This window comes from Gavialis gangeticus, unplaced genomic scaffold, assembly GCF_001723915.1.
Source record: "Gavialis gangeticus isolate Ggan-Ray unplaced genomic scaffold, GavGan_comp1, whole genome shotgun sequence".
Taxonomy (NCBI): Eukaryota; Metazoa; Chordata; order Crocodylia; family Gavialidae; genus Gavialis; species Gavialis gangeticus.
In genome coordinates, this window is record NW_017728992.1 from 99,400,073 (window position 1) to 99,427,754 (window position 27,682).

General features: G+C 39.5%; 1 protein-coding gene across 2 annotated transcripts in view; it reads right to left on the bottom strand.

The window, feature by feature from the left end:
- Window positions 1-27,682, bottom strand: part of ESCO1 (establishment of sister chromatid cohesion N-acetyltransferase 1) — a 57,664-nt gene that overhangs the window by 14,929 nt on the left and 15,053 nt on the right. The window contains exons 5-8 of one of the 2 annotated variants that reach the window (XM_019526099.1): window positions 25,746-25,857; window positions 13,849-13,980; window positions 4,187-4,308; window positions 3,484-3,570 (exon numbers count right to left, since the gene is read on the bottom strand). In XM_019526099.1, coding sequence (XP_019381644.1) covers window positions 4,198-4,308; window positions 13,849-13,980; window positions 25,746-25,857 — 355 coding nt within the window. In that variant the 3' untranslated portion in view covers window positions 3,484-3,570; window positions 4,187-4,197. Of the gene's footprint in view, window positions 1-3,480; window positions 3,571-4,186; window positions 4,309-13,848; window positions 13,981-25,745; window positions 25,858-27,682 lie in introns of those variants that run through there. The other variant, XM_019526091.1, reaches the window with a different exon arrangement.

The window sequence follows — 27,682 nt, forward strand, 5'->3', positions numbered from 1 at the left end:
TGCCCCCCCCACCCCTTCCAGACTTACCAGCTGGACATAGCTGTATCCAGCATCCTAAAGGAACCAATCACCCATTTATAACATTGTTCCTATGGGAAAATTAGTTCCTAGTTACAACCTTTCGACTTAAGCCACAATTGGTTCCTGAAACCCACGTCTTAAGTCTGAGGCCTGTATTCATTTGTGACCAGGAAGGAATTTTTCTCCAGAGCAGACTGGCAAGAATTCTGACAGTTTTTTCTTAGTTTTCCCCATGGCTCCTAGAAAGCCCAGTCGATTTAAAAGTAACGGAATTTTAATGGTTGAAGAAAAGATTTTAAAATATTAACTTTTTTTTTAGCTCACAGCTAGTGTCCAGTGCAGGTAAATGTTAGAAACAGATTGTTTCCAGAGGTAAACAGAACACAGTTGGTGGACCTTGCATTTACATGTACCCAAGGTCTCTTCTACTATTCTATCCTCAACATGTGGGACAGAGCAAGAGGTTATGGTAGGCAAAGCAGGCTCTTTGAAATGGGATGGTTTTAGGACGTGAGGCATTTTAATCCAAAATCTGTTAAACCAGGGGTATCAAATTCATTTTGCCCCATGGGCTACACAAACTATTTCCAGGACCTGAGGAATACTGACTTGTACCTGAAAGGCTGTCCAAATATCTCCCAAAAACACAGTTGTTCCTATAAAATATATGACCCATAAATATCACTCTCTCTCACATGTCTTGGACCATTATGACTATAGAATCCAACATCTCCAGAGAAGTTGCCTTTCTGGAATAGAAAAATGTACATGTTCCTTCAACAGTATTCCTCAGGCTCTCCTGTCCACGTACTGAGCACAGCAAAATCTGCTTGATTTATTACTGCACTTACTCAAATATAAGACAAAGTCCCTCGCCCCCACCACCCCAATCTGCATAGTGGGAAAAGCTCATCTTATATTTACATACAAGAAAACCTCACTAAATATACTATCATGTAACTGCTGCCAAAAGCAGAACGTGCTCAGTAATGGAACTCCAAACACGACTACAAAACACATGGCCCGTATGGGGCAACCATAAGGATAAGTTAGTGCAGCCCATCTGAATAAGATAGAGGATAATGCCCACTGAGTGCAGACCTCCTTTTCAAGTCATGGTGAGCCACAATATTGAATACAGTTTGACTTCCATAGTTCTACAGATGAGCTGTGCCATTTCCACTGATTCCTATTTCTTTATCTGCCTTAAATGTCAGTAAACATCACCAAACAGGGCTCCAAACGGTTTACCCAGAATCCCTCTGTTGCTCCCTCTCTCAGTCTGGTGTATATAATTAGTGTAGCCCTGCCCCCCATGAGGTAGAGCTGAACCAGGTTGCCCTATGTCTCAGCTACGTCAATGTTTTTGAGGATCCCAGAAGTCATGACAACAACACCCGGTTGCAATTATGAATGGACAGGCTAATTACCTCCACAAAGGATTCATGAGCTATCTGGAGTACACACACATACTGAGCAGTGCTGATCTGTGAGGTCACCATGGCTTGAAATCCCATTGGCTCAACAGCCCAGCCCAGTGAACTATATGGTAAATCATTAGCCTTTTGTCTCTGAACTAACATCACGCATAGTTTGTACTGCTTATAAGTATGTACAAAAGTGTTGCTTAAAAGTGTGTGTATGAATTTATATGCTAAAACTTCCAGCAGTTCCAAAAAAGGTAAAATGCATCAGTCTTGGATGAACTAAATCTGTGGGTACCCGGAGTAAAAAGTCAGTGTTTTCAAATGTGCCCCTTACTTCCAGAACAGAGTCTGACCATGGTGGGGAAGAGAGGGAAGGTGCTGCAGGGGAGAAAGAAAGGAGCCACCTAATCCCTCCAGATTTATTTTTCCCTGCTGTAGCAGTGGGAGGTAGACAAATTCAAGGCAAACCTCCAGTAATTAGACTGTATACCTAGAAAATTATAAATGCTTCCTGAGCCTGACAAAGGGCATTTCAACCCAAAAGCTTGCAACAAAGCATTTTTCTCTATTATCTGAGTTGGTCTAATAAAAGATATCAGATTTATCTAAAGAACCTTGCCTACCTATGTCCTAAGACCAACACAGCTACAACCTATACCCCCAGAACATTATAAGAAACTTATAAATTGTCCATATATAGAATCTAATTCATGGGGTTCATCTTATATTCAGGTTCACTTTAAATTTACCATATTTACTCAAATATAAGATAAGATCCAACTACAGCACAGCTGCAACTTAGCAATATTTGTCATTGCTATATTCAGTTAAGTCCTTTGGAGCGAGTTAACAAAAGCAGTAATCACTGGTTTTTTATATAACACTATATAGCACTACTACTAGACAAAAAGATGAACAATTTCTTCTGTGTATGAAATATCTGACAATACCTTTCAACATATTTAAACATGTATTTGTCATGTAATTTAAACTTCAGTCAAAGATATTCTTAAAAAACTAAACTACTTAAATATTTGGCCTCATTATTAAAGATACCTAAATATCTGTGACAAATGAAGTTACTTTTGCTTTTAATTAGTGCCAAAGCCATGAATATTTGTTTTAGAACTATCTTTTTGACAATACTTTTTGACAATTGCAAGGATATGGATATTAGAACATTCTGTAAAGTAGGTTAAAGAAAAATAGCACATTAAAAAAAGGATTTTGAAATTAAATTTAAACAAAACTGTAATATTAGTCTTCAAGCGTTCAAATTTAGAACTACGTTATTTAAAATGATGAATTCACTATATGCATGCCAGGTTTTCCTTCTTATAATTTTAAACTTCAGAAGTGTTTATGCCTAGTATTTAGAAAGAGATTATTATTTATATTAAAGTTGATATTTCAGTGAATAGCCATGATTATTTTAACAGGCTCAAAACTTAAACATTTACAAAAGTACTGGTGCTCATGTCATGCTCTGTTCAATTCTAATCAGCTGCTAAATCTCAAGTGCCGGAACTCTCAATTGAAACTCAAACACAACCCAGCTGAAGTCATCAAAAGTGATTCACATTTGTATGCAATCCAAACAGCTTAAAATGCCCATGCAATAATTTTTGTTTTGTTTTGTTTTTTTATTGTTTTTTAAAGAGAAAAGGTACTTCACAAAACTTAGGAATATAGTATTGAAATGAGCCTCTTGGGCCAGTGAATCCAGTCCTCTCATGAAACAAATGGAGTTTTTTTAAGCTCGCCAAACATACACATTTATCAACCAGTCACTAAGTCTAATAGTCAGCCCCTGCTGTAATGATCATGGGCTTTCTTAAAGAGACTGAATACGCAGAGCTGAATTCTCAGCTAGGCTAAGGCTGGATTTGGTGCAACTGGGAAGTATTAAGTTGAAGTGTACTGACAGCTCTGTCAGAAAAAAACTTATTCATTATAACATTAACTACAATATAGATAACTGTGACATTTAAACATCAAGCAACTTTACGTATTTTTACTTATTTATTATTACCTTTTTAAGTGCATATTTTGGATCATCAGGAAGAACCATTATTATTTTGCCATCAGGGTACTCAGCCAAAATTCTCTCCTTTTTCCATCCCTAAATAATAATAATAATAATAATAATAATAATAATAATAATAATAATAATAATAAAATCTGAATACAAGATGCCGTTTTACAATAATAGTAATACATATCAACTTGTGGTATAAAAATTTACAAAAAACCTAATTGCAATTGCTTAGCTGATAAAAGACCTTACCAGCCAGCCTTATTTATCTACACGATAATCATAATGCAGTCACATTCGATGCAAGTTTATATCACCCAACTACACCTACATACAACTTGTGAAGGTATTTTATAATTGTATAATTGAATTTTTCCCCCACAACATGATAGTTCAAACTGAAATTTTAAAAAAGGATTAACTCACTCAGATAATATAACTGATGCCCCAGTCTAAAAGGCATTAATTTTCTAGAGTCCAGTGAATGGAAAAATCTATGCTTCTATTAAAAGATTTCTTCTTTAACATAGTTACCTCCACAAATACACACTCAGTTTTAAAGTTTGGCATGCGAAAGACCTCCAGGAGGTTCTAAATGAACTGATTGGCATGCAGTTGCCCAAAATGTAAGGAAGAGATTTTTTTTAATTGATCAAAACTATCAAAGCCACAAGAAGGAGACTATAAAAAGTAGTATAACTACCTTCTAAGAATCTAATGGGGAAGGAGGCTACGTTGTGTGTATCTGAAGTTAAACACACTCAAAAAAATAGAGGTTATTAATTCTTCTTCAGATCCACACTCATGGTGATTAATGAGCAGTACCTGCATGGAAAAAACAAAACAAAAAAAGCCACTTAAATCTAGTAAGATGGGACTAATCCAGAAATTAGAACTTAAGTTGCTTTGACGAGGTTCTGAAAATACAGAGAGTAATTTCAGCCACTTAGCTGGCCAAACTATAAGTTTTACACAAAGCAACTTAATGTAAAAAAGCCTTTGCAGAAACAACACAGATGGAACACTTTTCATTGAAATCTATAACTTCCAGCATCAATAAAACCTAACTAAAACAAACAACTGGATTTGGCACTGTGTCTGAATGCCACGATCTACCTGTATTGTGTCACATGCTGGAAGTATTATCCTTGATTTCTATTTTTTTAGCATGCTACTTTCAATCTCCATTTCCCAAACAAGAGAGTAAGAGAAGAATTTTAGAAATGAGGCTCATCAGAGGTCCACTTGCAGCCAACACTGAAAATGACACAGAAGGGATACTTTTGAACATGTGGTGTTCCCCAGGGCTGAGCACTAATATCACAGGGGTGTTATGCACAAGTGTAGTTCATTCCTGCCATCTTCCACCTCAGCAACAGCAATACTGAGTACTGACACAGAGTGGCATAATGGAAGTTATGCTTGGCTGGTAGGAACTAATAAGATTATCATGACACTAACTCAGAAGAACAGTACTATGTGTGATAGCTTGATCTCAATTTTTAATAAACATAGTATCTCCTAAACAAACTAGAGCAGGAGTTAAGCCCCCTCTTTTTTCCTTTTCATCTCACTTAACTTGACTCTCTGACTCCTACGTATTCCATTACCTACTCTTTCCCAACTAAGAATGTCACTCATCTAATCTAAATCACGTGCTTGGTAATCCTGCCATAACAGCACCCAGAGTGATACTGTCCCAACACAAGGATGCAGACCAGTAAGTATTTTAGGCAAAAAGCATGTTCTCAGGAGAGATGCTCAGACATTCTTCTTCAAAAATAGTTTCATTAAAAGGTAAGAAAATTATGAAAGCTGTCTTTTCAGAAGACTTTTAATCCCAAGGAACAGTCAGTCTACCTATACATACAGAAAAATAGGAGTCCTGTCACCCGACTATGCCGCCACTGCTTTACTTTTAAGTAGATTAATATTTTATTAAAACAAAACAGAGTAAGATCAGAGAAGCAATCTTTCAGGACAAGTGAAACTGCATCTAAATATTTATCATTTTTCTTTTCGTTCTATTGTTCTGTATCTACTATTTTTCGGAAGAGAATTTAAGTGAATATATATATTTTTTAATACAAGATAATTTTGTGCAGCTGTTACTTCACAGCTTCTGAAATCCAGAGCCTTACAACTCTGCCTTTAAAAGACACCCTGTGCTGAGAAATATTTAAAGTCTTCCCAGGTATGCTGCCAGTATTCAAAAAAAGATTTAGATTTAGATCACTTGATTTTATGGTTTAGAGTAAAAAACAAAACCAAGTACAAATGGCATCCCTCTCATTTTGAATTTTGTAGTATTTCTCAAGAAGTAGATATAACCTTTTCTCTATTTTGTCAAAAATCCTAATGCTTACAAACAAAAAGGAACAAACTATTTCCTCCTAAGCTACCAGTATGTTGATAAATCACCAGAATATCATAGTCCGAGTATTATTCTTATATTGTATTTTAAACTTTCAACTTTAGTTGATCAAGTATTTGCAAATATACCAATACAGTTTTAATGATATTTTATGCAATTTGCTGGCATATTTTCCTTTAAAAATAAATCCCCATGAAGACCTGGAGTAAAAAGAAAGCGTTTTCATCATTCTGACTTCAAAGTGGGACTCTACACTAAGGTGTTCTAAGGTGGGACTGTGAACTCAAGTAATACAAAGTGTTGTTTAGAATTTAAAAATAAATAAATAAATAAATAAATCAGTATTAAAGTTGGCAGAATGAGCTATCACTTTCTTTCATTTGTATCAAAATACTCATAATTCTGCATTGTCTGGGAAAAGGGCATGATTGTAACCATATAGCCATAGAAGTAAGCTCTACTGTCATTAGATAACTAGTTGTTGAGATTCTGTATGGCTATTAATTGTAAGTAATAAAGGCACACTAAATTCATGTTAGTCTATCAGAGTAGTATCATCCATTTAGTAAGCTGAAAACAGCAAGCATTCTCTCTAACACCTGCAATGTCAGTGGATGTAGATATCTATATTGTAGGTCACTAAACTAAGATGAGAGAGTCCTTTACTAGAGCTGACGAACTGCTGGGAAAATAATTATCTATTTGCGTTATTATCACTTAAACATTTATTTTCTAATTCATATGCACATATTCTATTTAAACTATTTTAAAAAATGACTCAAGATTGTTTTTATTGCACCCTAACAATGCACAGAATGTGTATGAAAAGAATGACAAAATAATGAATAGCTTAAACAGGAAATCTAATCAAGAATAAAGGAAATGTTGCCTATTACACAGCAGTTGCTGCAGTGTTTACAGTATTGAGGCACTGTGATAGGAACACCAACTGTGACAGTGCAGTTTTGGCGCAGCATTTTTTGGTATATTCCAGCCTAGTTAAGGGGCAGAATGAGGATACAAGTGTGACTAAGCCATTTTTCAATAGCGATGGCAACTCTGGTGTAGCTTGGAAGTGCTTGCACTTATGCAAGTTCTGCTATGCTCACAATGTAAAGAACTTCTGATGTACACTTGTCCCTTGAAGATATACAAACTAAGGATACAGAAGAATGCATTAACTATGTATTTCGGAATTTTCAAAAAGTTCTTATAAAAATATAAAATATGATATGATGCCCGGCACTGATTTTTTTGATACACCAGGCATAACCTGTTTCCAATCACTGCCTCCCACATACATGTAAATAGCTTGAAAATTATAATTTTACATTTTTGTTCTTCCTAAAAATGTTTATGGTGTTTTAAGAGTGATATTGTAGCTGTGATGCTCCAAACATTAAGTGAGAAGTAAGGATTTCTTAGGATGAAATCTTTAACAGACCAACTGAAAATGTTTAGATGTGGAAAAAATAAAGAACCTTATTCCTGGCAGATTCTTTAGTATGTCTTAAAGAAAAGAAGTTAAGGTAAGGAAGTTAACTTCAACTGCACACCCTTTTTTTAATCTTTCATGCTTTATAGTAGTAAATAATAGGATGAACTAGATTCTTATTTCCAATTCTGACATCAGTTTTGTTCTCTTAGGCAAGTTATAACTTTTGTTTGCGTCCAATTGCCCTCAACTGTAAAACAAGGATATTATCTCTTAAGGAGGGTCATCATCAACAACCTGGAAGATGACATAATGGGCACCCTCAGCAAGTCTGCAGACACCAAGCTAGGGGGGGCAGGGGGCTGGATACACTGGAGGGTAGGGCTTGAATTCAAAGTGACCTAGACAAAGTGGAGGATTGGGCAAAAAGGAATGTCATGGGGTTCAACAAAGACAAGTGCGAAGTCTTGCACTTAGGATGGAAAAATCCCATACACCAATACAGAACTGGGGACTAACTGGCTGGGCGGTCTGCAGAAAAGGCCCTGGGGGTTACAGTGAACAACAGGCTGAATACGAGCCAGCAGTGTGCCCTTGTTGCCAAGAAGGCTAACAGCATCCTGGGCTGCGTTGGTAGGTGCGTTGCCAGTAGGTCAAGGGAAGTAATTATTCCCCCCTCTATTCAGCACTGAGGCCACATCTGGAGTAGCGTGTTCAGTCATTAGATAACTAGTTGTCGAGATTCTGTATGGCTATTAATTGTAAGTAATAAAGGCACACTAAGTTCACTACAGAAAGGAAGCTGACAAATTGGAGAGTCCAGCAGATGGCAACAAAAATGGTGAGGGGGCTGGGGAACATGACTTCTGAGGGCAGGCCAAGGGAACTGGACTTGTTTAGAGAAGTGAAGACTGAGGGGGGTTTGATGGCAGCCTTCAACTATCTGAAGCGGAGTTCAAAACAGGATGGAACTAAATTGTTTTTAGTGGTGGCAGATGACAGCAATGGTCTCAAGTTGCAGCAAGGGAAGTTTAGGTTAGATAAAAAGAAGAATTTTCTCACTAGGAGGACAGTAAAGCACTGGAACAGGTTTCCCAGACAGGTGGTGGAATCTCCATCCTTGTACATTTTCAGGACCCAGCTAGAAAAAGCTTTGGCTGGGATGATCTCATTGGGAATGGTCCTGGTTTGAGCAGGGGTTTGGACTAGATGACCTCCCGAGGTCCCTTCCAACCCTAATTTTCTATGATTTCTGTTTTAATTGTAGAATGCCTCAAGATCCTTGGATGGGAAAAAAATCTCATGTAGAAGTTAAAACAGAATTAGAACATCTTAAAGACATGCTATCAAATGGTACAAGCCATCCTATCTGAAAGATCAGCAAGACTTATTTTGCTTTAAGTATATATCCTCAGATATTCAAAGACTTAGTTTGATTAAAAGAAATTTTCACTCCCTCTTAGGATGTCTGTTTAACTTTATCTTCAGTACAAATATTCATTATTGCCCAACTGCCAAATAATCAAATCTTGGGTTTTCTTTAATCTGAAATGTGGGCTCTGATGCAAATCACTTCTCTGTAGGTACTGTACACCTAAGACTAGACATATAGTCTTAGGTATACAAACATGTATCCTTTCATGCCCATGACACACACTACAACCAAAAAATTAAAATAGACTTTAGCAAATATGAACACATAATTTAAGATTATACAACGCACAGAATGGGGCAGAAGCTGAATTATAGCTGTTTGACTTTCCAATCTTAGTTGTCTTTTAAGGCAGCTTTGATTAGGGCCTTTGTACTTGCCACAAAATTGGCCTTTAAAGCAGCTTAAATGCCCTTTTGCACCACTTTAACGGAGTTGCTGTTTGCATGCTTGGCGGCATATTCTACTTTAAATGACTTCAGTACGTAGCAAGATAAAACAACTGAGGTATTTTAGTTTGCTACCTAACAAAGTGCAACTGTGCATGGGGTGCTGGAAACCAACATGCTTGGGGCTTGGTAGGCCACATGCAGCTCAGGGGCTGTGGGACTGGGCCCGGCCGCAGCTCATGAAGGTGGGCTCCACTGAAGAAAAAAAAAAAGCAGCGGGCCTGATCTTTTTTTTCATCCCAAAGCCTGCCTGCCTGAGCTGTGCAGGGGCCTGGTGATTCCTTCCGTGGCTGTATGGGGGCTGGCGCTTCCCACTGTGGCTATGGCCTCCCCTGGGACCGCCTGGGTGCCCCTAACAGGGTCTGCTCAGCCCGCCAGCAGCTGCCCCCCCCCCGGCTGAAGAGGCAGCTAAAGATCAAGCCCCCACCCCTTGTGTATACCCCACAGGGGTTTAGTTTGGTTTAATTCTCCCTACATTGAAGCGGTGTTTTAAAAACCCACCATTTCAATTTAGGGAGAACTAAACCGAATCAAACCCCTGCAGCGTGTACAAGGAGCCTTAGACTTTTGAAAACAAACCAGGAAAAAAGTCATGAAGTGATGGATTGGCGCCTTGGGACATCAGTAGGGATATAAGATTTAGATCCAGTGTACAGATCTCTGCCACCTTAACTAACTCTTGACAATAATGTGCTAGGTGAATCAACATTAAATAAGACCAGCATACTTTGCAGATTTGGTGGCAGAGGCATAATGACGCTTCAAGAATCCATTCCAGCCTCTGGAAGGAAGAGCACATGTCCTGGGCTGCAGTATGTACAGTGAGGATGGATTCTTCAAGGAATTTAGCTGTTAAAATCTGAAGTTTACTGGAATATATTTCAATAATGGATTTACAAAGACATAGCTTTGTCAAAGTTGGGGATAACAGAAGACATACCCCTGGTATATGAAGGCTACTGCCATCACCAAACTTTAGCCTCTGCTCCAAAGTTGCATGACCTTATGAAAAGCCTTAACAATGGGTAGAAAGAGACAAATCCCTTGAAACAGTCAGTGTTAAAGGGGTGTAGGTTGTAGCCGTGGTAGTCTAAGGACATAGTCAAACAAGGTTCTTTGGGTGAATCTGAACACCAACTGCTGATACTTCCTTAGCCTGACAAAGGGTTTTTGAACCCAAAAGCTTGCTTAAAAAATTGTTTTCCAGCTATTTAAGTTGATCTAATAAAAGATATCAGATTCACCCAACGAACCTTGTCTGCCTTGAAACAATCAGAAAACTGTGAGAAGGCCTAAAGGTAGAAAAATGTAGACCCCAATAACAGCCAGGAAAGCCTTGTGATAGTGCGTGCAGAGCAAGGGTTGGGAATGAGAGTCTGATCTGGCCCATGCCCAGCCTCACACCACTCTGCCAACTCACAGAACTGAGGGCCTGATCTGGTCCATGCCCAATCCCACACCACTCATTCAGCTCACAGGGCTGAAAGGTTGGACACTACTATTAGAGCATATTCTGGGATCACAATCATGTGAGAGGCAAACATTACTCTGTCCTTCCTATTTATTAGGAGGAAATGGGCCCCAGGGTGGAAAAAAGCTATTAGCATTACAGCATTAAATGACTGACTGGAACACAGTAAGGAACAAGAGACTATATCCTGATCCTATCACCTGGCCTCTCTTACTGGGCTTTTTCTATCCGTGTCTTACTATTTAGGGCGAAAAAACCCATAGAACTTGAGGGGTCCCCCTACATTTACAAGCAATTGCCACTTTTAATCTTCACACCCAAGTACATGGCATAACACCTGAAACATCAAGAACACTCTGTAACATATCATAGGTAAAAACAGGGAAGACAAGGTCATTGCCAGTGCCTTGCTACTGCAAAAATTGTTATTACATGCTCAAAAGGTCTGGGGAAAAGACCATGAGCAACACTACAGAGGCAACTACAACTCCCACCTCATGGGTCTAGAGGTAAAGCAATCAATTTCTCCCTAACAGTCAGTCACCCCTTTAATGAGAAATCTGATCATTTTTTCAAATATTGACACTTTCTGAAAAAGGGGATAAAACAGAACCATTCACAACTTTTACTAAAGATTTTTGGTATTTGCCCCTTCACTCCCAGACTAGCATTTTAGATGGACATAATATTTTATTTAAATTCTGCTATTTCTAGGTTAAAATTAACATTTTGGGGTTTCTTTAAGCATAAAAGGAGCAAAAAGGGCCAAAGGCTGACTTTGAAAAAACACTGTTAAGGCACTTTTAAAAAGCAAGTTATGAGACTGTCTGCCACTGATATTACTATTGTATACCAAAGCACCAAACCCAGGTGAGCAAACTGAAGAGGGGAAAAAAAATGGCCAGTGATACAATGGTTTGTTATAATTACACAATGTTCTACATAATATTAATCCCTATGCTATGAAACTGTAGAACTGGTCAAGAAGAAGTGAACATAAAAAAATTCAGTGATTTCCCTTATATCTAAAATGCCTATTATAAGAACCACTACGCCTATTACAATAGCATATCATTCAGAAAATAACAATGTTGTGCACATTCCCTGAGCTGACGATAAAAAGTCTGCTCTGGTGGAATTAAAAACGAACAGACAAACCAAACCTCTCTCACCCATGTGATCATGTGTCCTTTTATACAACCTTGTTTGTATGTATTATTTGAAAAAAAATTTCCTAGTGTTTGAACTTACTCATAAACCATAAACTTTCTCATTATAAAGCATTATCCAATACTGGCTTCCATATAAATGAATGGGAGAAGAGAGTACCTTGAAATGGTCTGTGGGTATGGACAAATGAACTTTAAGTCACTTTGAACAGAAGGGATGAGGCTGCTGCTTATAAATAGTGTCAAACATTACAACGTAACTGGCGTATCTGCATAAATAAGCAGCAATACAAGTTAGCCAATTGCCTTGGGACAGTTTAGCAATTGAATTGTAACAGCTTTTATCCATTTCCTTTGATATTAATATCACTGTTAATTTTGTTAATAACTTATCTTACACTGGGGTGCTCAATCCCCAGTCCACAGGCCAGATGTAGCCCCCAGTGCTGTGTCATCTGGCCCGCAGGACTCCCTATGGACTCCCATGGGCGGTGCCCCTGCATGCTAGGCTGGGCATGCAGGGCCAATCCCAGTGCACAGGGGCCAAACAGGAGAAGTGTGGGGCCCCTGAAGGCTGATTCCAGTGGATGGGGGCAGCACAAGGCCCAATCTGGCCTGTGGACCAGCCTTGCACCATTCATCTGACACACAAGGCCAAAACAATGAACACAACTGTCCTAGACATTATCTTATGACAGTAAGGAACAGAGGTCACACCAACTGCTGCAACTTTCATCATCCTTAAAATACTTGTCCACTCTGCTCCAAGGTCCCTCCAGCGGCACGAACAGCTACAGGCCACATCTGCTCAAACGAAAGAGTTGCTCTTATTTTAATTACCACTCCCCCACCCTTACCTATTTGTCTGTATAATCTCTCCCTCCCATCACCCCACTGTCAGTCTAAACTATTTAAACCCAGATGTGGTGTGCCCAAACCACCTTATTGCTAGTTGCTGCAATATCTACAATAGTGGAGAGACTCCTGGGACATGTTCACTATCTGCAGACATCATAAAATGACTAATTTGTCAGATAATGGACAAAGCATGTATGTATCATGCAGCCTTTTATCACATGATCAACTCATTCTTCTCTTACAGCTGATTTTTCTTTTTTGCAGAAACACCAAGAAAGGATATTTTGGGGTTATTCAGCCAGTCAACTGAGAAAAGAATGAAAGACCCAAGTATTTTATCAGGACTAGATAGTTGCAAAAGTATTAGCGCAATATACTGATTTTTTTAATGGGTAACTGGTTCAAACCCAGCTCTAGATTTAAGAGTACTCCAATTGCTGATTGGCACCTACATTAAATGAATTGGTGGCCGCAGTTCAGTTATCCTGGAGGTCTTATCTACTTGAGTGTAGAGTACTGAAGGTAACATGTGTGATAAAGAAAATGGACTTCATGGATTCTGATCTGAATTTCAGAAACCGGGGCAAGTTTCCCCTATAAATCTTGTAATATCAGTTTACACAAAATAACTGATTTTACTACAAATTAGAAACTGTACAAAACTTCCAAGTTTGTCTAAAATGTACAATTGAATGACAAACATACCTATTAAGCACAAAATGTAAAATTCTATTTTTTAATTTTACACTGTAAAAAAGAAAACAGCCTATTCAATAAAGTTTAAACACACTAAAGCTATGCCAAAAATTTCCTAGCTAATCTACTTCTGAATTACTGCTATTTTAACTTAGCCCATTTAAGGAAAGCAAACTGAATAAGAAGTTCTATGGCATTCTAGAGAAAACGGTAAGCCCAACTACTAAATAAAGAGGACAGAATAAAACTGAAACAGATGTGTATTATCTTGATGATGAATTTTTGTAGCTTAATTATAACCACCTGTTAGGCTTTTAACAAAACCATCATTTTCTAGAAATGGATTTGTAATCTACTGTGTTATTTTAAGGGCAAGAATTTATTACAATAACTTTATACTTCAAAGTAATGTGAACTTGAGTTAATACAGTATGAAAAACGTTAATCTTATTCTTTAAAAAGAGGCATAAAATTATCTTACCACATATTTTACAGCACTAATGAACTGATTGTGAAACAGCAGATGTTGAGTTTCATCCTCTGGATTTGATGCAGTATAAAGCATTCCACAAATATTGCAGGAAATAGCGCCAAACCTCTTTTGTCCTGCATCCTATTTAAAAGAAGGTATATTGTTCAAAAGTACAGAACAGAAATGGAATTCAATTAAAAGATTCCATAAGTAGATATGCAATTAAATAACATCTGTAGACACAGCACACAAGCTAAAATGGAGGAAGGGAAAAATACAAAAAATAGCGACTGGAAGCCTTACCCTCCTATAGCATTCAGACAAGTTGTCAGTCTCAAGACAGACCATAGACCAAGAGGGGCATTAAGACAGATTTTCCCTCCCCAGTTCCTTCAGGTCAGAGCTAAGACACATGCATAAAGCAAAAGGACTATTCATATTTTATGAAAGACAGAATACAAAGATATCATTAAGATGCCGTTACCTACTGTTACTTGTAATAACCGTTATTGCCTAGTATAAAAAAATGCATTACTTATTGTTTCCCACTACCAACTCCTGTCAGATTATAAATTCGTTGGGTGTAAACCCTTTCTGAGGATCTGGAAAGTGTCCATCATACTTTGGTTACTACTATGAAAATCCAGAACACGGAAATAAGCAGTAACAAACTTACTGTATTTGGCCAAGGGATTTCAGAATTCTGTGATGAAACTAAATATTTTCAAATCAATTGGCTAGCATTGTACTTTTTTCTCTTCTCCTTTGGTGGTATATATGTATAAGAGACTTATAATATCATGCTCACCATCAACAAAGACAGTTCTTAATATCAGCTTTACCATACTCTGTATCTGGTTTTAAGGGAACAGTTCACTTCACAATTTTCAACACAGGTGATAAGTACTCATGATACAAAAGAAACTTTCTTCTCCATCTTGCTGTTTCTGACATTAAATTTATCACCTTATTTTGCAATCCATTACAAACTTTAGCATGCAAATGATTTGTTGTTCATTATTTAAGCAGTGTTGTTATTTCATATGAAGTAGGCAAAATATTAAAAAAACCCTTGGCAGTATTCCTAAGGGAAGGTTTCATTATTTATGTATCTAATTCTCACGTATAGCATTATATGAACATATACTGCTTGAATTTAACTTAATTCAGATCTTTATAAAAGAACAGATTAATTTTTATAATAGTCAGTGGAAAGATTTTTGCAGCATGACTAGATTTTTTCAGTTCACTTCCTGGACGTTCTTGCAACTTGAACACACTGTATTTACCTGAATCCAAGACAACCTTGAGTTTAAGACTCCCCACCAATAATTAGATTCTATATGTGGAAAATTATAAATTTGTTATAATTGTCCATGTGTAGAATTTAATTATTGGAGGGTTATCTTGAATTTATCTTGCCTACAGCAATGCCAATAATGGGGGGCAGGAACTCCACCCATTACCCCCCTGCTTATTTTCCCATGCCTGTGCCCGTCACCCCACCCCTAACCAATTCATGCGTATGCCTGCTCTCCTGCTGCCTATCCCCACCATGCCTATGCCTATGCCTAACCCCCTGTCACTGGACCCCAAACAGTGTCTGTGCCTGCCCCCATCCCCATGTCTGTACCTGTCCCCCTGCATCCTGGTGCCTACCACCTTCTCCACTGCATGAGCCATTCCAGGCCAGGGCTGAAGTCAGAACTGAGCCACCACATGTCTCAGGCCAGTACAAAAAAAACTAAAACAAGGTTTTTTTCCCCACACCTCATGTTGATTGGGCAGAAAAAACCTTGTCTTGGATTCAAGTAAATATGGCATGTTGGATCTGAAAACTGATAAATAGATGCAGACAACAGACTTACTTCACAGACTTATTTCAGGGAGCTGGGGCACATAACTTCTGAGGAGAGGCTGAGGGAACTGGGCTTATTTAGCCTAGAGAAGAGGAGACTGAGAGATACAATAGCAGCCTTCAACTACCTGAAGCAGGGTTTAAAAAGAGGATGGAGCTAGACTGTTTTCAGTGGTGGCAGATGATAGAACAAGGAGCAACAGTCTCAAGTTGCAGCAAGAGAAGTTTAGGTTAGATATTAGGAAGAATTTTCTCACTAAGAGGGGTAGTAAAACACTGGAACAGGTTGCCTAGACAGGTGGTAGAATCTCCATCCTCGGAGGTTTTTAAGACACAGCTAGACAAAGCTTTGGCTGAGATGATCTAGTTGGGGATGGTCCTGCTTAAGGGTTGGACTAGATCAGGTGTGGGCAATTATTTTGGGCGGAGGGCCACTTACTGAGTTTTGGGAAGCCATTGAGGGCCACATGACAGGCAGCCAGGGACAGATAAATATTAATTTTCTAAATTTTTTAGGGGCCCTGTGGGCCAGATTGAATAACCTAATGGGGTGCTTCTGACCCATAGGCCATATTTTGCCCACTCCTGGACTAGATGACCTCCTGAGGTCCTTCCCAAATCATAGGTGAAGGGAGAAATTTTTCTTGGGGAGCACTAAGTGTGTGCATGCATGAACACGTGCCCCCCTCCATGAGAAAGTCTGTAGAGGAAGGAGCGGGGGGGAAGAATGGTGGGGGGTTGAAATGAGGCTAGGCCTGGCCTGGGCTGTGCTCAGGCCAGGCCAGGTCTTGGGGTAGTCAGAGCCCAGTGGCTTCTCCAGGTGTACGGCTCCACCTGCTGTGCACACCGTGGGGGAGCCAGGGGAGGGTGAGCATGTTCCCCTACCTTGGCTCTCCCATGCTGCATCCCTGGAGGAATATCTGGGCTCTGACTGTCCCACGACCCAGCCCAGCTGGGGTCCCACTCACAGTGAATGGGACCCCGGCCAGGCTGAATCACGGGACAATTGGAGCCTGGCAGCTCCTCCAGAGGTGTGGTGCAGCACTAAGGAGCCAAGGGAAGGAGTGGGGGGTGGGGGCATGTACCCCCCTGATCTTTCCACAGTGAAGGATGGGCCCCAGCTGCCAGCTGGGCTCTGCCTGCTCCCAGCCTCCGCGTCTCGCTGTCACTGCTTCAAAAGCAGCATGGTGTCACGTGCCTTGCTGCAGAGCCCACCCAGTGGTGGGATGTACATGGCACCACACTGCTTTCAAAGGTGGCAGGGAGTTGCAGAGGCTGGGAGCAGGTAGATCCCAGCTTGCAGCTGCAGCCCACCCTTGCCACATGCAAAGATCGGGGGGCACATGCCCCGCTGCCTTTGGATCCCTGCTGCCGTGCCTCTGGAGGAGCCACTGGGCTCTGATTGTCTCATGACCCAGCCCAGCCCCCCTTCATTGTGAATGGGGCCCAGGTCGGGCCAGGTCATGGGACAATCCCTACAGTGCAGCATGGAGTGGGGCAGGGGTGAACAATTCGCCCCTATCCCACTGCCTCCTGCACTGTGGGGGTCTTGATCTGCCCCCTGCCAAGCCCAGGTAAAGAAAGAAACTTACCTGCCTGCTAGGCTGGCTGTGATCCTTGCTGTGCAGGGATCTGAGTGCGTGCCCCTCTCCCACTACGTCCAGCCATACCTGCTGCCCCCTGCATTTGTGGGGGCTGAGCCCAGTTAACAGCCCCCTTCCATCACCTATGCTTCCAATCCTAATGTTCTATGATTCTATGATACACAGAAACTGTTGTGACCTCAAGCAAACCTGCTAGTGAAGTCTAGACTTTAGAGCCTCCTGATAAATTCACTGTAAGAAGTATAGACTTCTAGTAATTGTCACAGGGTACTTCAAGTGACAGAGCACTTAAAAAAACAAAAACAAACAAACAAACAAAAAAAAAAAACACAACTAGGTGGAAGGCAGAAACACAAGAAAGGCTGCCACTCTTTCCTGTCATTTTGTAGGATTTCTAAAAGCCTGTTGCAATCTACATATGAACCACTGCTGCAAACAAGCAACTGAGAAATCACTGATCTATGCTCAGTATCACAGTTCCTATATTCCCATGGCATGTAAGAAGAAAAAGAAAGTGATCAAGGTATGATAGATTAAAAAGGGCAAGGGTGTCTGTTCAGATGCTTGAAGAACGCTTAAAAAAAAAAAATCAGGTAAATAAATCTTAAACATTCAAACACGTAACAGTGCTATTAACAATCCTTCTGAAGCAAAAGTATCTGCGTTCAAATGATTGGAAATGTAAAGGTTATTATACTTGAATGTTGGTTATTTTGCCAACAAAAATCCTTGAACACAGGAAATCACCAAAACAATAAGTGACAGAAATCCTCAAAATGTGTCAGTTTTGTTCATCTAGGGCTACCAGCAGGTATTCAGCATGAGCGTTAGGAGTACAGCTTCTGAATCAGAACTTCCTAGATCTTAAATGCTGGAGGCTACAAGTGCAAGAGGAACCTGATCATACCCTGTCCTCTCTCCCTTTCAACATCCACTCTCTGCCACTGTGAGACACAGGATATTGGACAATACGGACCCATGGTACAACCCACTCAATGGCTGTTGTTATTATCTTAATGTTTCTGAGAGGCATAAGAGAGCCAAATTGGAAATTCTAGTATACCTCAGATATCTGACAGGATATTTTTCAGGATTTCATTAAAATAACACTTTTAATGTATTCAAGTGGACAACCACACACATAAATATTTACCATATACTAGGGTAATGCAAGAGACCCTTACAAAACACACATGGGCTCCTCTCAAGCTCAGCAGAGTGGCAATGGGTTAATCTGTTTTAGATAAATATATTCTGCAGTCCATACAGATTTTAGCTAGGAACTAAACCTAAAGCAGTATTTTAACTCTGTACACCACTGTGCACCATCCCTCAAGCAAAAAATTGTTGTGCAGGATGGAGTGCAGGCTCTTCAGGGCAAAAGACACTAAGCTAACTAAAATCAAGAGCAGCAATACAGCAGAAGGAATTACATCTTTTTGGTGTTTAAGAGGTTAAAAAAAATACATATTTTGACCCTATAATTGGAAGTGGCAAGCAGGAAGACCTGTCCAGAGGGTGGGGGGTATGGAGGGATATGTACCAACCCTGAGTAATCCTTTTCAGAACTTGGTAATCTACCATGCTGCAAAAAGCCCCTAAACTTTAGCACAGAAGGATAAAAAACTTCACATCTTTTTAAAGTTGGAAATACAGAAAAAGGCTTTTTATATTACTATAAAATGTCACCTGACAGAATCCCTTTAACTCATTTTAAGTTAATATTATTTCAAGTTGATTGTGTCCCTTCACTATTCTTCACAAGCCCCCACTGGAGCATGAGCTGTCAAGACTTTGAAGACAACTAGTAAATGGTGTCGAGATGATTAGTTCCCAGAAATCCAGCAGAACAAGAGATTTAGAAAAGCAGTAGAAAAAGCAGAAATTAGATTACTTGTCTTGAATTCATTCTTCTAGTCACCAAGCAAGAACCCTATATTAATGATTCTCAACCAGGGTATTGCAGCACCCTGGAGAAAAATTAGATGCTTTCCAGGTGCCACAGGGTGCCACGCTATGTTAGCACTGTTAGGTACAGAAACATGATTCACAAGAGAAACCCCGAGTTCTCAAACAGGAATCCATGATGTTAAAAATCATTTGGACATTGTGATCTTTCCGGCTTCTTTGCAACACAAGAATTGCTCGTATTTTTCCGTAGTCAAAAAGAGCAAAAACTAAAGAGCTAAAAAGTTTGAAAGGTTGAAACCCACTGGCCTACATAAATTAGGAGTACAGAATTGCAAATTCTGTAATGCAGCAGACAAACAACTCTGATAAGTTAGGCAAACTCTATTAAGATGATGTGGGCTCACAGCAAAAAAGCACTGCATTACATCAAGGCCAAGTTAACATCTAGAAGGGCTAAGTTCTTTCTCTGTATTAAACAAGGGGGAAAAAGTCTTACCAAATTTCTCTTCTTTGAGACGGTGCATGTCTGCCAATCTTCCATTTTGGGTTTAAGGAGCCCTGCAAGCAAAAAAGGCATTTGGTGCCTTTGTAGAAGATTGAAGGGAGCCCTTGCTTTGGGCAAAGGATAACTCACTTCCCTCCTTATAGACTCTCAGGCAGAGGGAGATATACTTTGCTGAGTGAGGATACTAGAATAAAGAACAGAACAGCCAGAAAACAGAGTGGCTGAAAATGAAAAATGAAATGGCAAAAAGAAGACAGAAGTTCCAAAGAAGGAAGTGATTTCCCTCTTAGACCCTTCACAGAAAGGAGAAGGAACGGGGATTCCTGTGGTGCTCTGTGCATGTCTGCAACAACAGGCATTTCTAAAGGTAAGGTACTGGGCAGCTCATCCTGTTGATCAAGAAGAGGGTCAGTAGACATGCCCCCCTCAAAAAGGAAACAAACTTCAAACAAACCATTGGGAACACAAGCCCAGTTTACTTAGAGGGATACTGCTTTAGCCAGGGGAGGCAGAGCAATTTAAGGCTATTTTAAAAATAATTTATTTTTATGGAATTATCAGTCATAAATTAATTACTATTTTAATAGTATAAACATGTCCAATTATAAAAAGATATTAAGAAAAGGAAATGCAAACAATATTCAGTCATGAATAATATGATATCTCCTAGTTATCCAACAACTCAGATGAAGAACTTGAATATTCCATTGTTTTATAACACATATAACCCTACAATTGGAAGTAGAATAGTTAACTTTTTCAGTTTTATAATAAATAGCTTTTACCAAATTAATGTAAGTAAAGATCACTGTTTATAAATTAAATTAGTAAAACAATTAAGATTGTAAGCTTGGTAAGAATTTAGGAAACAAAAGAAATTAGGTCTCCTATGAACTGTTTCTTTTACTAAATTGTAGAAGTGGAAGTATGACCAAAAATATTTTTTTTTAGCAAGCAGACACTGCAGAAGCATATTGTTTTTATTAAATAAAAAATAAAAATTGAATTATATATTCATTTTGCATCATTTGGATGCTCATTTAACTTTAGAGCACATAAATGTAATGTGTAAATTAAAAAAAATGGTAGTCCATAATTCTCATACTAAAATAATCCAAGAGGGGGTGAATTTAATAAATTTTCAGAATAGTTTGTTATATTCATTTGAACACAAAAACAAATCAGGGCATGTCCAGACAAGCGTGCACGTGCGTCTCCCGGGGACAAACAGCAGCTGCACATAGTTGTGCTGCTGGTACTTGTCCCCAAGGAACGTTCATGCACGCGTGAACACGACAAGTCACTCTGGGTGGGCTAGAGGAGGCTGAAGCCAGCATCTGGGCTGGCCCCAGCAGCATTACTTGAGATCCTGGGGGCTTCCTAGGCCTACATGAGGTGGTGATCCAGCATGCAGAGCCTGGCCGATAGCCGAAGCACAGCTCTGACAGTACAGACTCCAATTTTGGGCAGCGCACACTACCTCCACATACACCGCTCCACTTTTTTTCAGGTGCAGGGGTTTTTCTGACACTGGGATAGCCCGAGGTCAAAAAACACTCCCAGTGCACTGCAAATTAGCAGTACAGTGAACACCTGCACGTGCGGTGCATGCAGTTTATGGTGCCGCAGAATATACCGCATGCACGCTCGTCTGCACGTGGCCTCAGGAACTAACACTATCTTTGACCTTATCCAAGTCATAATCCTGCTACTCATCTCTCCTTGATCTGTAAGAGAGAGATCACATTTGCTTACCTCAAAAGGGACAAGACTTAAATGTTGTAAGTGACCTTAAACATAAGTCTCCCCCAACAGAGTACACTTTTGGATGTGCATATGTGCAACAGCCTATTTCTATTCCTTTATATTAAAGTGCTATTGCTAAGAGTACACTAGTAATTACAACTGAATTAGAATTACGTTTCTAGCTATTACTATTAAAATAGCTTATAACTACACAGCACCTGAGTTTAAATTGGCTGCACACAACAAAACATTTTTATTATATTTATTTTTAAAGTAAATAATTGATTCATTTTTAAAATCAAACTAGCATTCTTTGATTTGGTACTCAGATACCTGCAACACAATAGTACCTAAGCATCTTTGTAAAATGTCCATTCAGAAAATTTTGAACTACTGCTGATATCTAAAAATGTGATTTAAAAAAAAAAAAAAAAAAAAAAAAATCACAAATTCTCATAAATGGCAACTATGAATTTTAAAAATAGGATTTAAAAAAAGTATTTACTGATTTAAACTCCTTCAAGTAACTATATTTGAAATTTTTCCTTTTCAAATCAGGTATTTTTCTATATATGCAAGTACAAACTATCAAAACCATATACAAAACTACCATGAACCATCTCTACAAAAACTATGGTTAGCAAATATGTAGTATTTTACAAAAAAGGTTATTTTGCAGAGGACAACTTTCTCTATACATATAGAACATTGCAGTCTCATGTCTGAGAAAGGTAAACCAAAAAGTTTCACTGCCACATGTACTGTCACTCTTTAATTAAAGTGAACTACAGGCCTGACTAAAGTCTCTTTTGACAAAAAAAACCCAACAAAGAACTAATCCTGATCCAAGTAAGTGTTAATTTTAAGTATTAATGCTAGAGAATGAATAAAAATAATAATATTATGGAGGTCTTTTCCTTTTAGAAATATTTTGTTATGGTTAAGCATCCCTCTCTTTGGCTTGAGAAATATGCACAAGAAAAAATGATGAATTTGTTGCCAATTTAAACTTATTTTCTAATTTTCTTCATGAAAACCATCCTTTTTACTCTAAGATTAATACTCTAACTTAAAATCACAGAAAAATAGAGCTAGAAGGAATCACAAGAGGCCATGTAGTCCGGGGCGTCAAACTGTTCTAGCCCTGCAGGCCAGATGAAGGGAACGCGGCTGGCCTGCAGGCTGGACCAGACCCACAGACCAACCCCATGCACCAGAGTCAGCATGCAAGGCTGGTTCAGTACAGGTAGCTCATGCAACACACACCCTGGTATCAGTCCAGGGCTTGTATGTGAAGCCATACATGGGGGCATGTTGGGTACATACTGCATGAAGTGCCGATACCAGTCCAACTCTGTGTGCTGGGTCCAGTCTGTGGGTCTGATACAGACTGCCCTGGAGCCAGTGTGCAGGGTGCTACATGCAGCGCAACTTTGGATTGGCTCCCTGTGCTGCATACACGTTCCAGTCTCTGTGTATCCTAGGCTAACCATAGTCTGGGGTCCACACCGCATGCAGATCTGACATGGGGTGCATACTGCATCTGCATCCAACTGACCCTGTGCACTGACTCCAGCATGCTTGGATGGCTTGTGAGCCTGATCTGGCCTTGGAGCCACCATGTAGATTCAGTGCAGTACAGGCATCACATGTCATAAGCAGGACTGGGGCCAATGCACACAACGCATGCGCTCAGTCCAAGACTCATGGGCCAGATCCTAGCGTTCAATGAGCTGTATGCATCTTTGACACTGCTGATCTAGTTCAACTCCCTACCCAAAAGCAAGATCATACCTGTCTAAAACATTGCAGACAAGTGTTTATTTAAACTGGTCTTGAGAAATGCCAAGGATGGAGATTTCACAACCTCTCCAGGTAGCCTGTTCCACTGCTTTACCACTTAGTGTTCAAAAGTTTAGTTTAATATCCAAACCCAGTTACCACTGCTGCAATTTAAGACCAGTACTCCTTGTCCTGTCCCCTGTGGACACAGAGAAGAATCAATCACTGCCCTCTTTATAACTAACCTTCAGGTATTTGAAGACTGTTATCAAATCCCCCTCAACCTTTTCATGTATAGACTAGGCAATCTCAATTCTTCCAACATTGCTTCATATGTCAAGTTAGACAGACTACAAATTTTATTGCAAAATGTGTTTTAAATGCAGTTTTGTTTTAATGGTATTGTACGCCTCAGTTTTCCTGACTGACTTGTACATGGGGAAAGAAGGGGTTAAGAGACAATGAAGCCAAAGGAATACAGGAAAGCTGAGGGACATGCGTCTGGATAGGAGCAGCCTGAACAGGCAGGGTTTGACTTGGGAGCTCAAGAATCAGGAGAAAGAAAACAGATAGGCTACTTTGGGGGCTGAGGACACTGGAAAGAAAGCAGTTAACTTCGGGGTGTTCAGGGCTATGTGGGCTAGCCTGAGTACAGTGTTACTTGCTTAACCTTTTGGAGGGGAAAAAGGATTTCTTGCTGGGTGGCCTTTGGCTCAATAGCTGCCTTTTTAAAGATACATTATCTGCCTTGCAGTTGGAACTTCAGGATGCACTTCTTATCCCTATTAAGAGTTAATGACCCTCATTCTGAAGTCAATGAGAAGGTACAGCCCTAAGGAAGGGCTGTAGAAAGGGCTGTAGAAGACCCAAGAGGGTGAGGCACCAAAAAGCTTTGGCTTCTCCTCTCCACTCTAGAAGTCATGCCTCGACTGGCTTCAGGAGTTAGAGAGACCAGATGAAGCTGAAGGTGAGAACCTTTAGTCTCACCTTTAGCCTTCAGGTGAGAACAGCAAGCATGCCCCGGGGGACTTCATAACATCATGTTCCCAAGACCTCTTTTGGTCAACAAAAATTATTTTTGTTGCTCTCTCTGAACAGCTTCTAAATTCGTTCACATCTTTCTTGAAACGTAGTGTCCAAAATTGGACAAAATACTCTACGTGAGGTCTCATCAATGCTGATGAGAGTGGAAGAATCACTTCCCTTGACTTGCAAGTGACATTCCTGATAATACAACCATGTTGATAATATAATGCTGTTAACAGCGTGCTCTTGTTGAAAACAAGTCAACTCATATTCAGATCACAGTCCACTAGTGCATGCAATTATTACTTTCCAAGTGCAGCACTTTGCACTTACCCTTATTGAATTTCATTCAATTAATTTTTAACCTTTTCTACAGTTTATCAAGGTTATCCTAAATCCAAAGTGTCAACAACTCCACCCAGCTTGGTATTATCTGCACATCCCTAAAATACGGTATACACATAACGACTGACACTACTGCAAATTAATTAAATGTATCCCACAACAATTTAATGTCCTTAAATTTATGAACTTGAGTGGCAATGAGCAAAGTATCTGTTAGTTTGTAATGCCATGCATACAGGAGCAAGGTCCCTGCTGCAATAAAGAGCAAAACTTCTGACTTGTATTCCTGGTATATGTTTTTGGAGGATTAAAGACTTTCCTATGATTTTAATTCTTAGGTACTCTACTTTTGTAATACTGAAGTGTGAATACCTGATAATGTCTGTGTTGGTTCTGCTGTGGCACTTTGTGTTCCTTCTCTCTAAGGACAATTAGTGTGCCCCCTGCCCCAATTTGTGCCATTCTGAAATAGTGTTTAATAGTTCTCAATATACTACTACTTTAATGGAAATAGCCATACTTACTAGTTTACCAGTCATGTTTATTTCTTTTTATTTCCCTCACAGTATTTGCTATTGTTGAAGCTCAGATGATATAATTAAAAAACATCAGGGTGTAGGGGGAAAATTTCATGATCTTTGGTTTTAGATAGTGTCCCGGAAAAATATTTTCTCATTTCAATAAGTATATGCTTTTTACATTCAACTTTTTATGCAAGATACATTTGCTCCCCCCCCACAGCAGTTCTATTAATGGAATAAAACTGAGGATTTGCTAATAAAGATAATTTAACAGTCTTTCATTCCTTTTCTATTCTTCTTTATAGTAAAAATCTTTGTATTTGAATAAACAAATACAGCAGCTTACTTAAATTGCCAATTTTTTTATGATCTCTGTTTAAAAACAGTTCTATTTTAATCAATCATCACTTTTCCTGCCAACTTTAAATGACAATAATTCAATAAAAGCGTAATAGTTAGTGACTGCAAGACTAGAGAAGGAACACTGATTGTCAGCTATGTTTAAGGCAAGTTCATACAGCTTAAGCATAGTGAAATTAAAAATATTTCATTGTAATCATTAAAATTTCAAAGAACTTGAGAAAGTTATATAAAAAGAATGTACTTACAATTATCAGCTGCTTATCACCATCTTTTCCTGCTTCTTTTAATTTCTGAATATGCTCTTCTGATAGTACACTACTGCACCTTGGTGTTAGTGTATGATTTGACAAAGGGACCCTTTAAATATAAACAAACTTCATATAAAAAAGGCTGTCTAATTCTCTCCAACTTGCATACTTCAATACAGCCATATTTGACAGGCATTTTCAAAAATGTACTTTAGAAGGTCAACAAATGCAAATCCAATTCAAATCAATTGATTTATGCTCCTAAACATGACAGTATGCATTTTATCTTGTAATTCAATTGAAACATAGGAGGGCAAGTTTAAAAGAATGAATTAAGAAGCACACCATTTGTTTGCAGCTATATATAAAAAGATGATGTGCTATCCTTTACACTGAAGCTTACATATTTCAAGACCTTGAGATCATGATTCTTTCATTTGCCAATTCCTAAAATTCTTCATTTTAGTGAAGTAGCAATATCATTTTTAAATTATGCTAGTATTTACGTTCAATACCACATTGCGACAGACTTATTGCCACCAGGGCAGCCATGACACCCCCTAGAGGCCCTGTCACTTCTGCCTTGTTCAAACTCTAGTGCCACTCTCCCTACATGACTTGCCTGCCACTCCTTATTCTTAAATATTATAGGTTGATTCAGGGAGGCTGCCAATAGTCCTTAGAGTGTGCTTTAATCCCAATAAGTTGCCACTCTCCTGAGACCCCAATGGCCTCAAACCAGCCCTCAGGCTTGGTAAGTCCCAATCAGCTTGACTAGGCCCCCTGTAGGGCACCAAGAGCCTTAAGAGCAATTTGTTTGGCTCCTTCACCTCCACTACACCATGCCCCAAGCCTCACAGATGTTCTCTCTCATTGATGTAACAGTTCATACACTTGGGCCCCCTGGTCCCTTACTCAGTCTTACACTGTCCCTCAGTCCTGCATGCAGCCCCTTCTCCAGGCTGTTGAACCCTCTACTCTGGCTTGGACTGCTCTGGCCCAACTCCACCGTTTCCTAGGCTCTTGGACCTTTAGGTTTGGATCTCAGCCTTTTTCTTGGCTCCTGGGCTCCTCACTGGGGCCCAATTTCAGTCTGAGGCTCCTGGGTTATTGGTCCTCTAAATAGGCCTTGAGCTTGCCCCTGCAGGGCTCAAAGCTAAACAACCAGGATAACTCAAATAAACAAGAAACATCACCACCCTCTGGTAGATACCTCTCTCCTCCAGGGATTTAACATAAACAAAAGCCACTCGCCTGTAAACCCAGTCTTTCTTAGCCCAGGGGACTTGCCTCAGCTCCCAGAACTGCAGGTTTGTTCAACAATATCCAATCCCTTCAGGAACCCTGAAGCGGGGAGCTCCTCACTTCTTGGTTGTTGGGGAAAGGCTACCTGACAGGTGCAGGCTCTGAGTCTATACAACACCAGTCTGAGCCCTCTTCTGGTCAGGTGAGTTCCTCACTAGCTCCTCTCTGCCACCTGCAAGCAGTCTCTCAGACTGCTTGATGTCTTAAAAGTGCTCTGCTACACACATGAACCAGAATATTATTAGAAGAACACTTGTATGTAATTTCACAAAATTTCCACTTTGAAAACTACTTATTGTCATGTCCAGTAACTGCCCAATATCACTACAAGAACAGCTAAATATGTCTAATTATCACACCACCTCAAGTGTAAGAACTGAAAACTCTTCCCCAGATGTCTCAATAGGTCTGCAAAGGTTATGCAGACACATGCCATGCTCAGCTTCAAAGCTCTTAATGAGATTTCCCTACTGCATGGAGCAGAAAAGATGCACTAGACCTGCTTGTCTCAGAAGTAGATTAGTGTTCTGATGGCCACTGGGCCTGTGAGAATAGGGAAGTATTCAATTCAGATCTGGCCAATTTGGACAACAGTGATTTAATTCAGAGATTCAGATCACTGTCCTGAA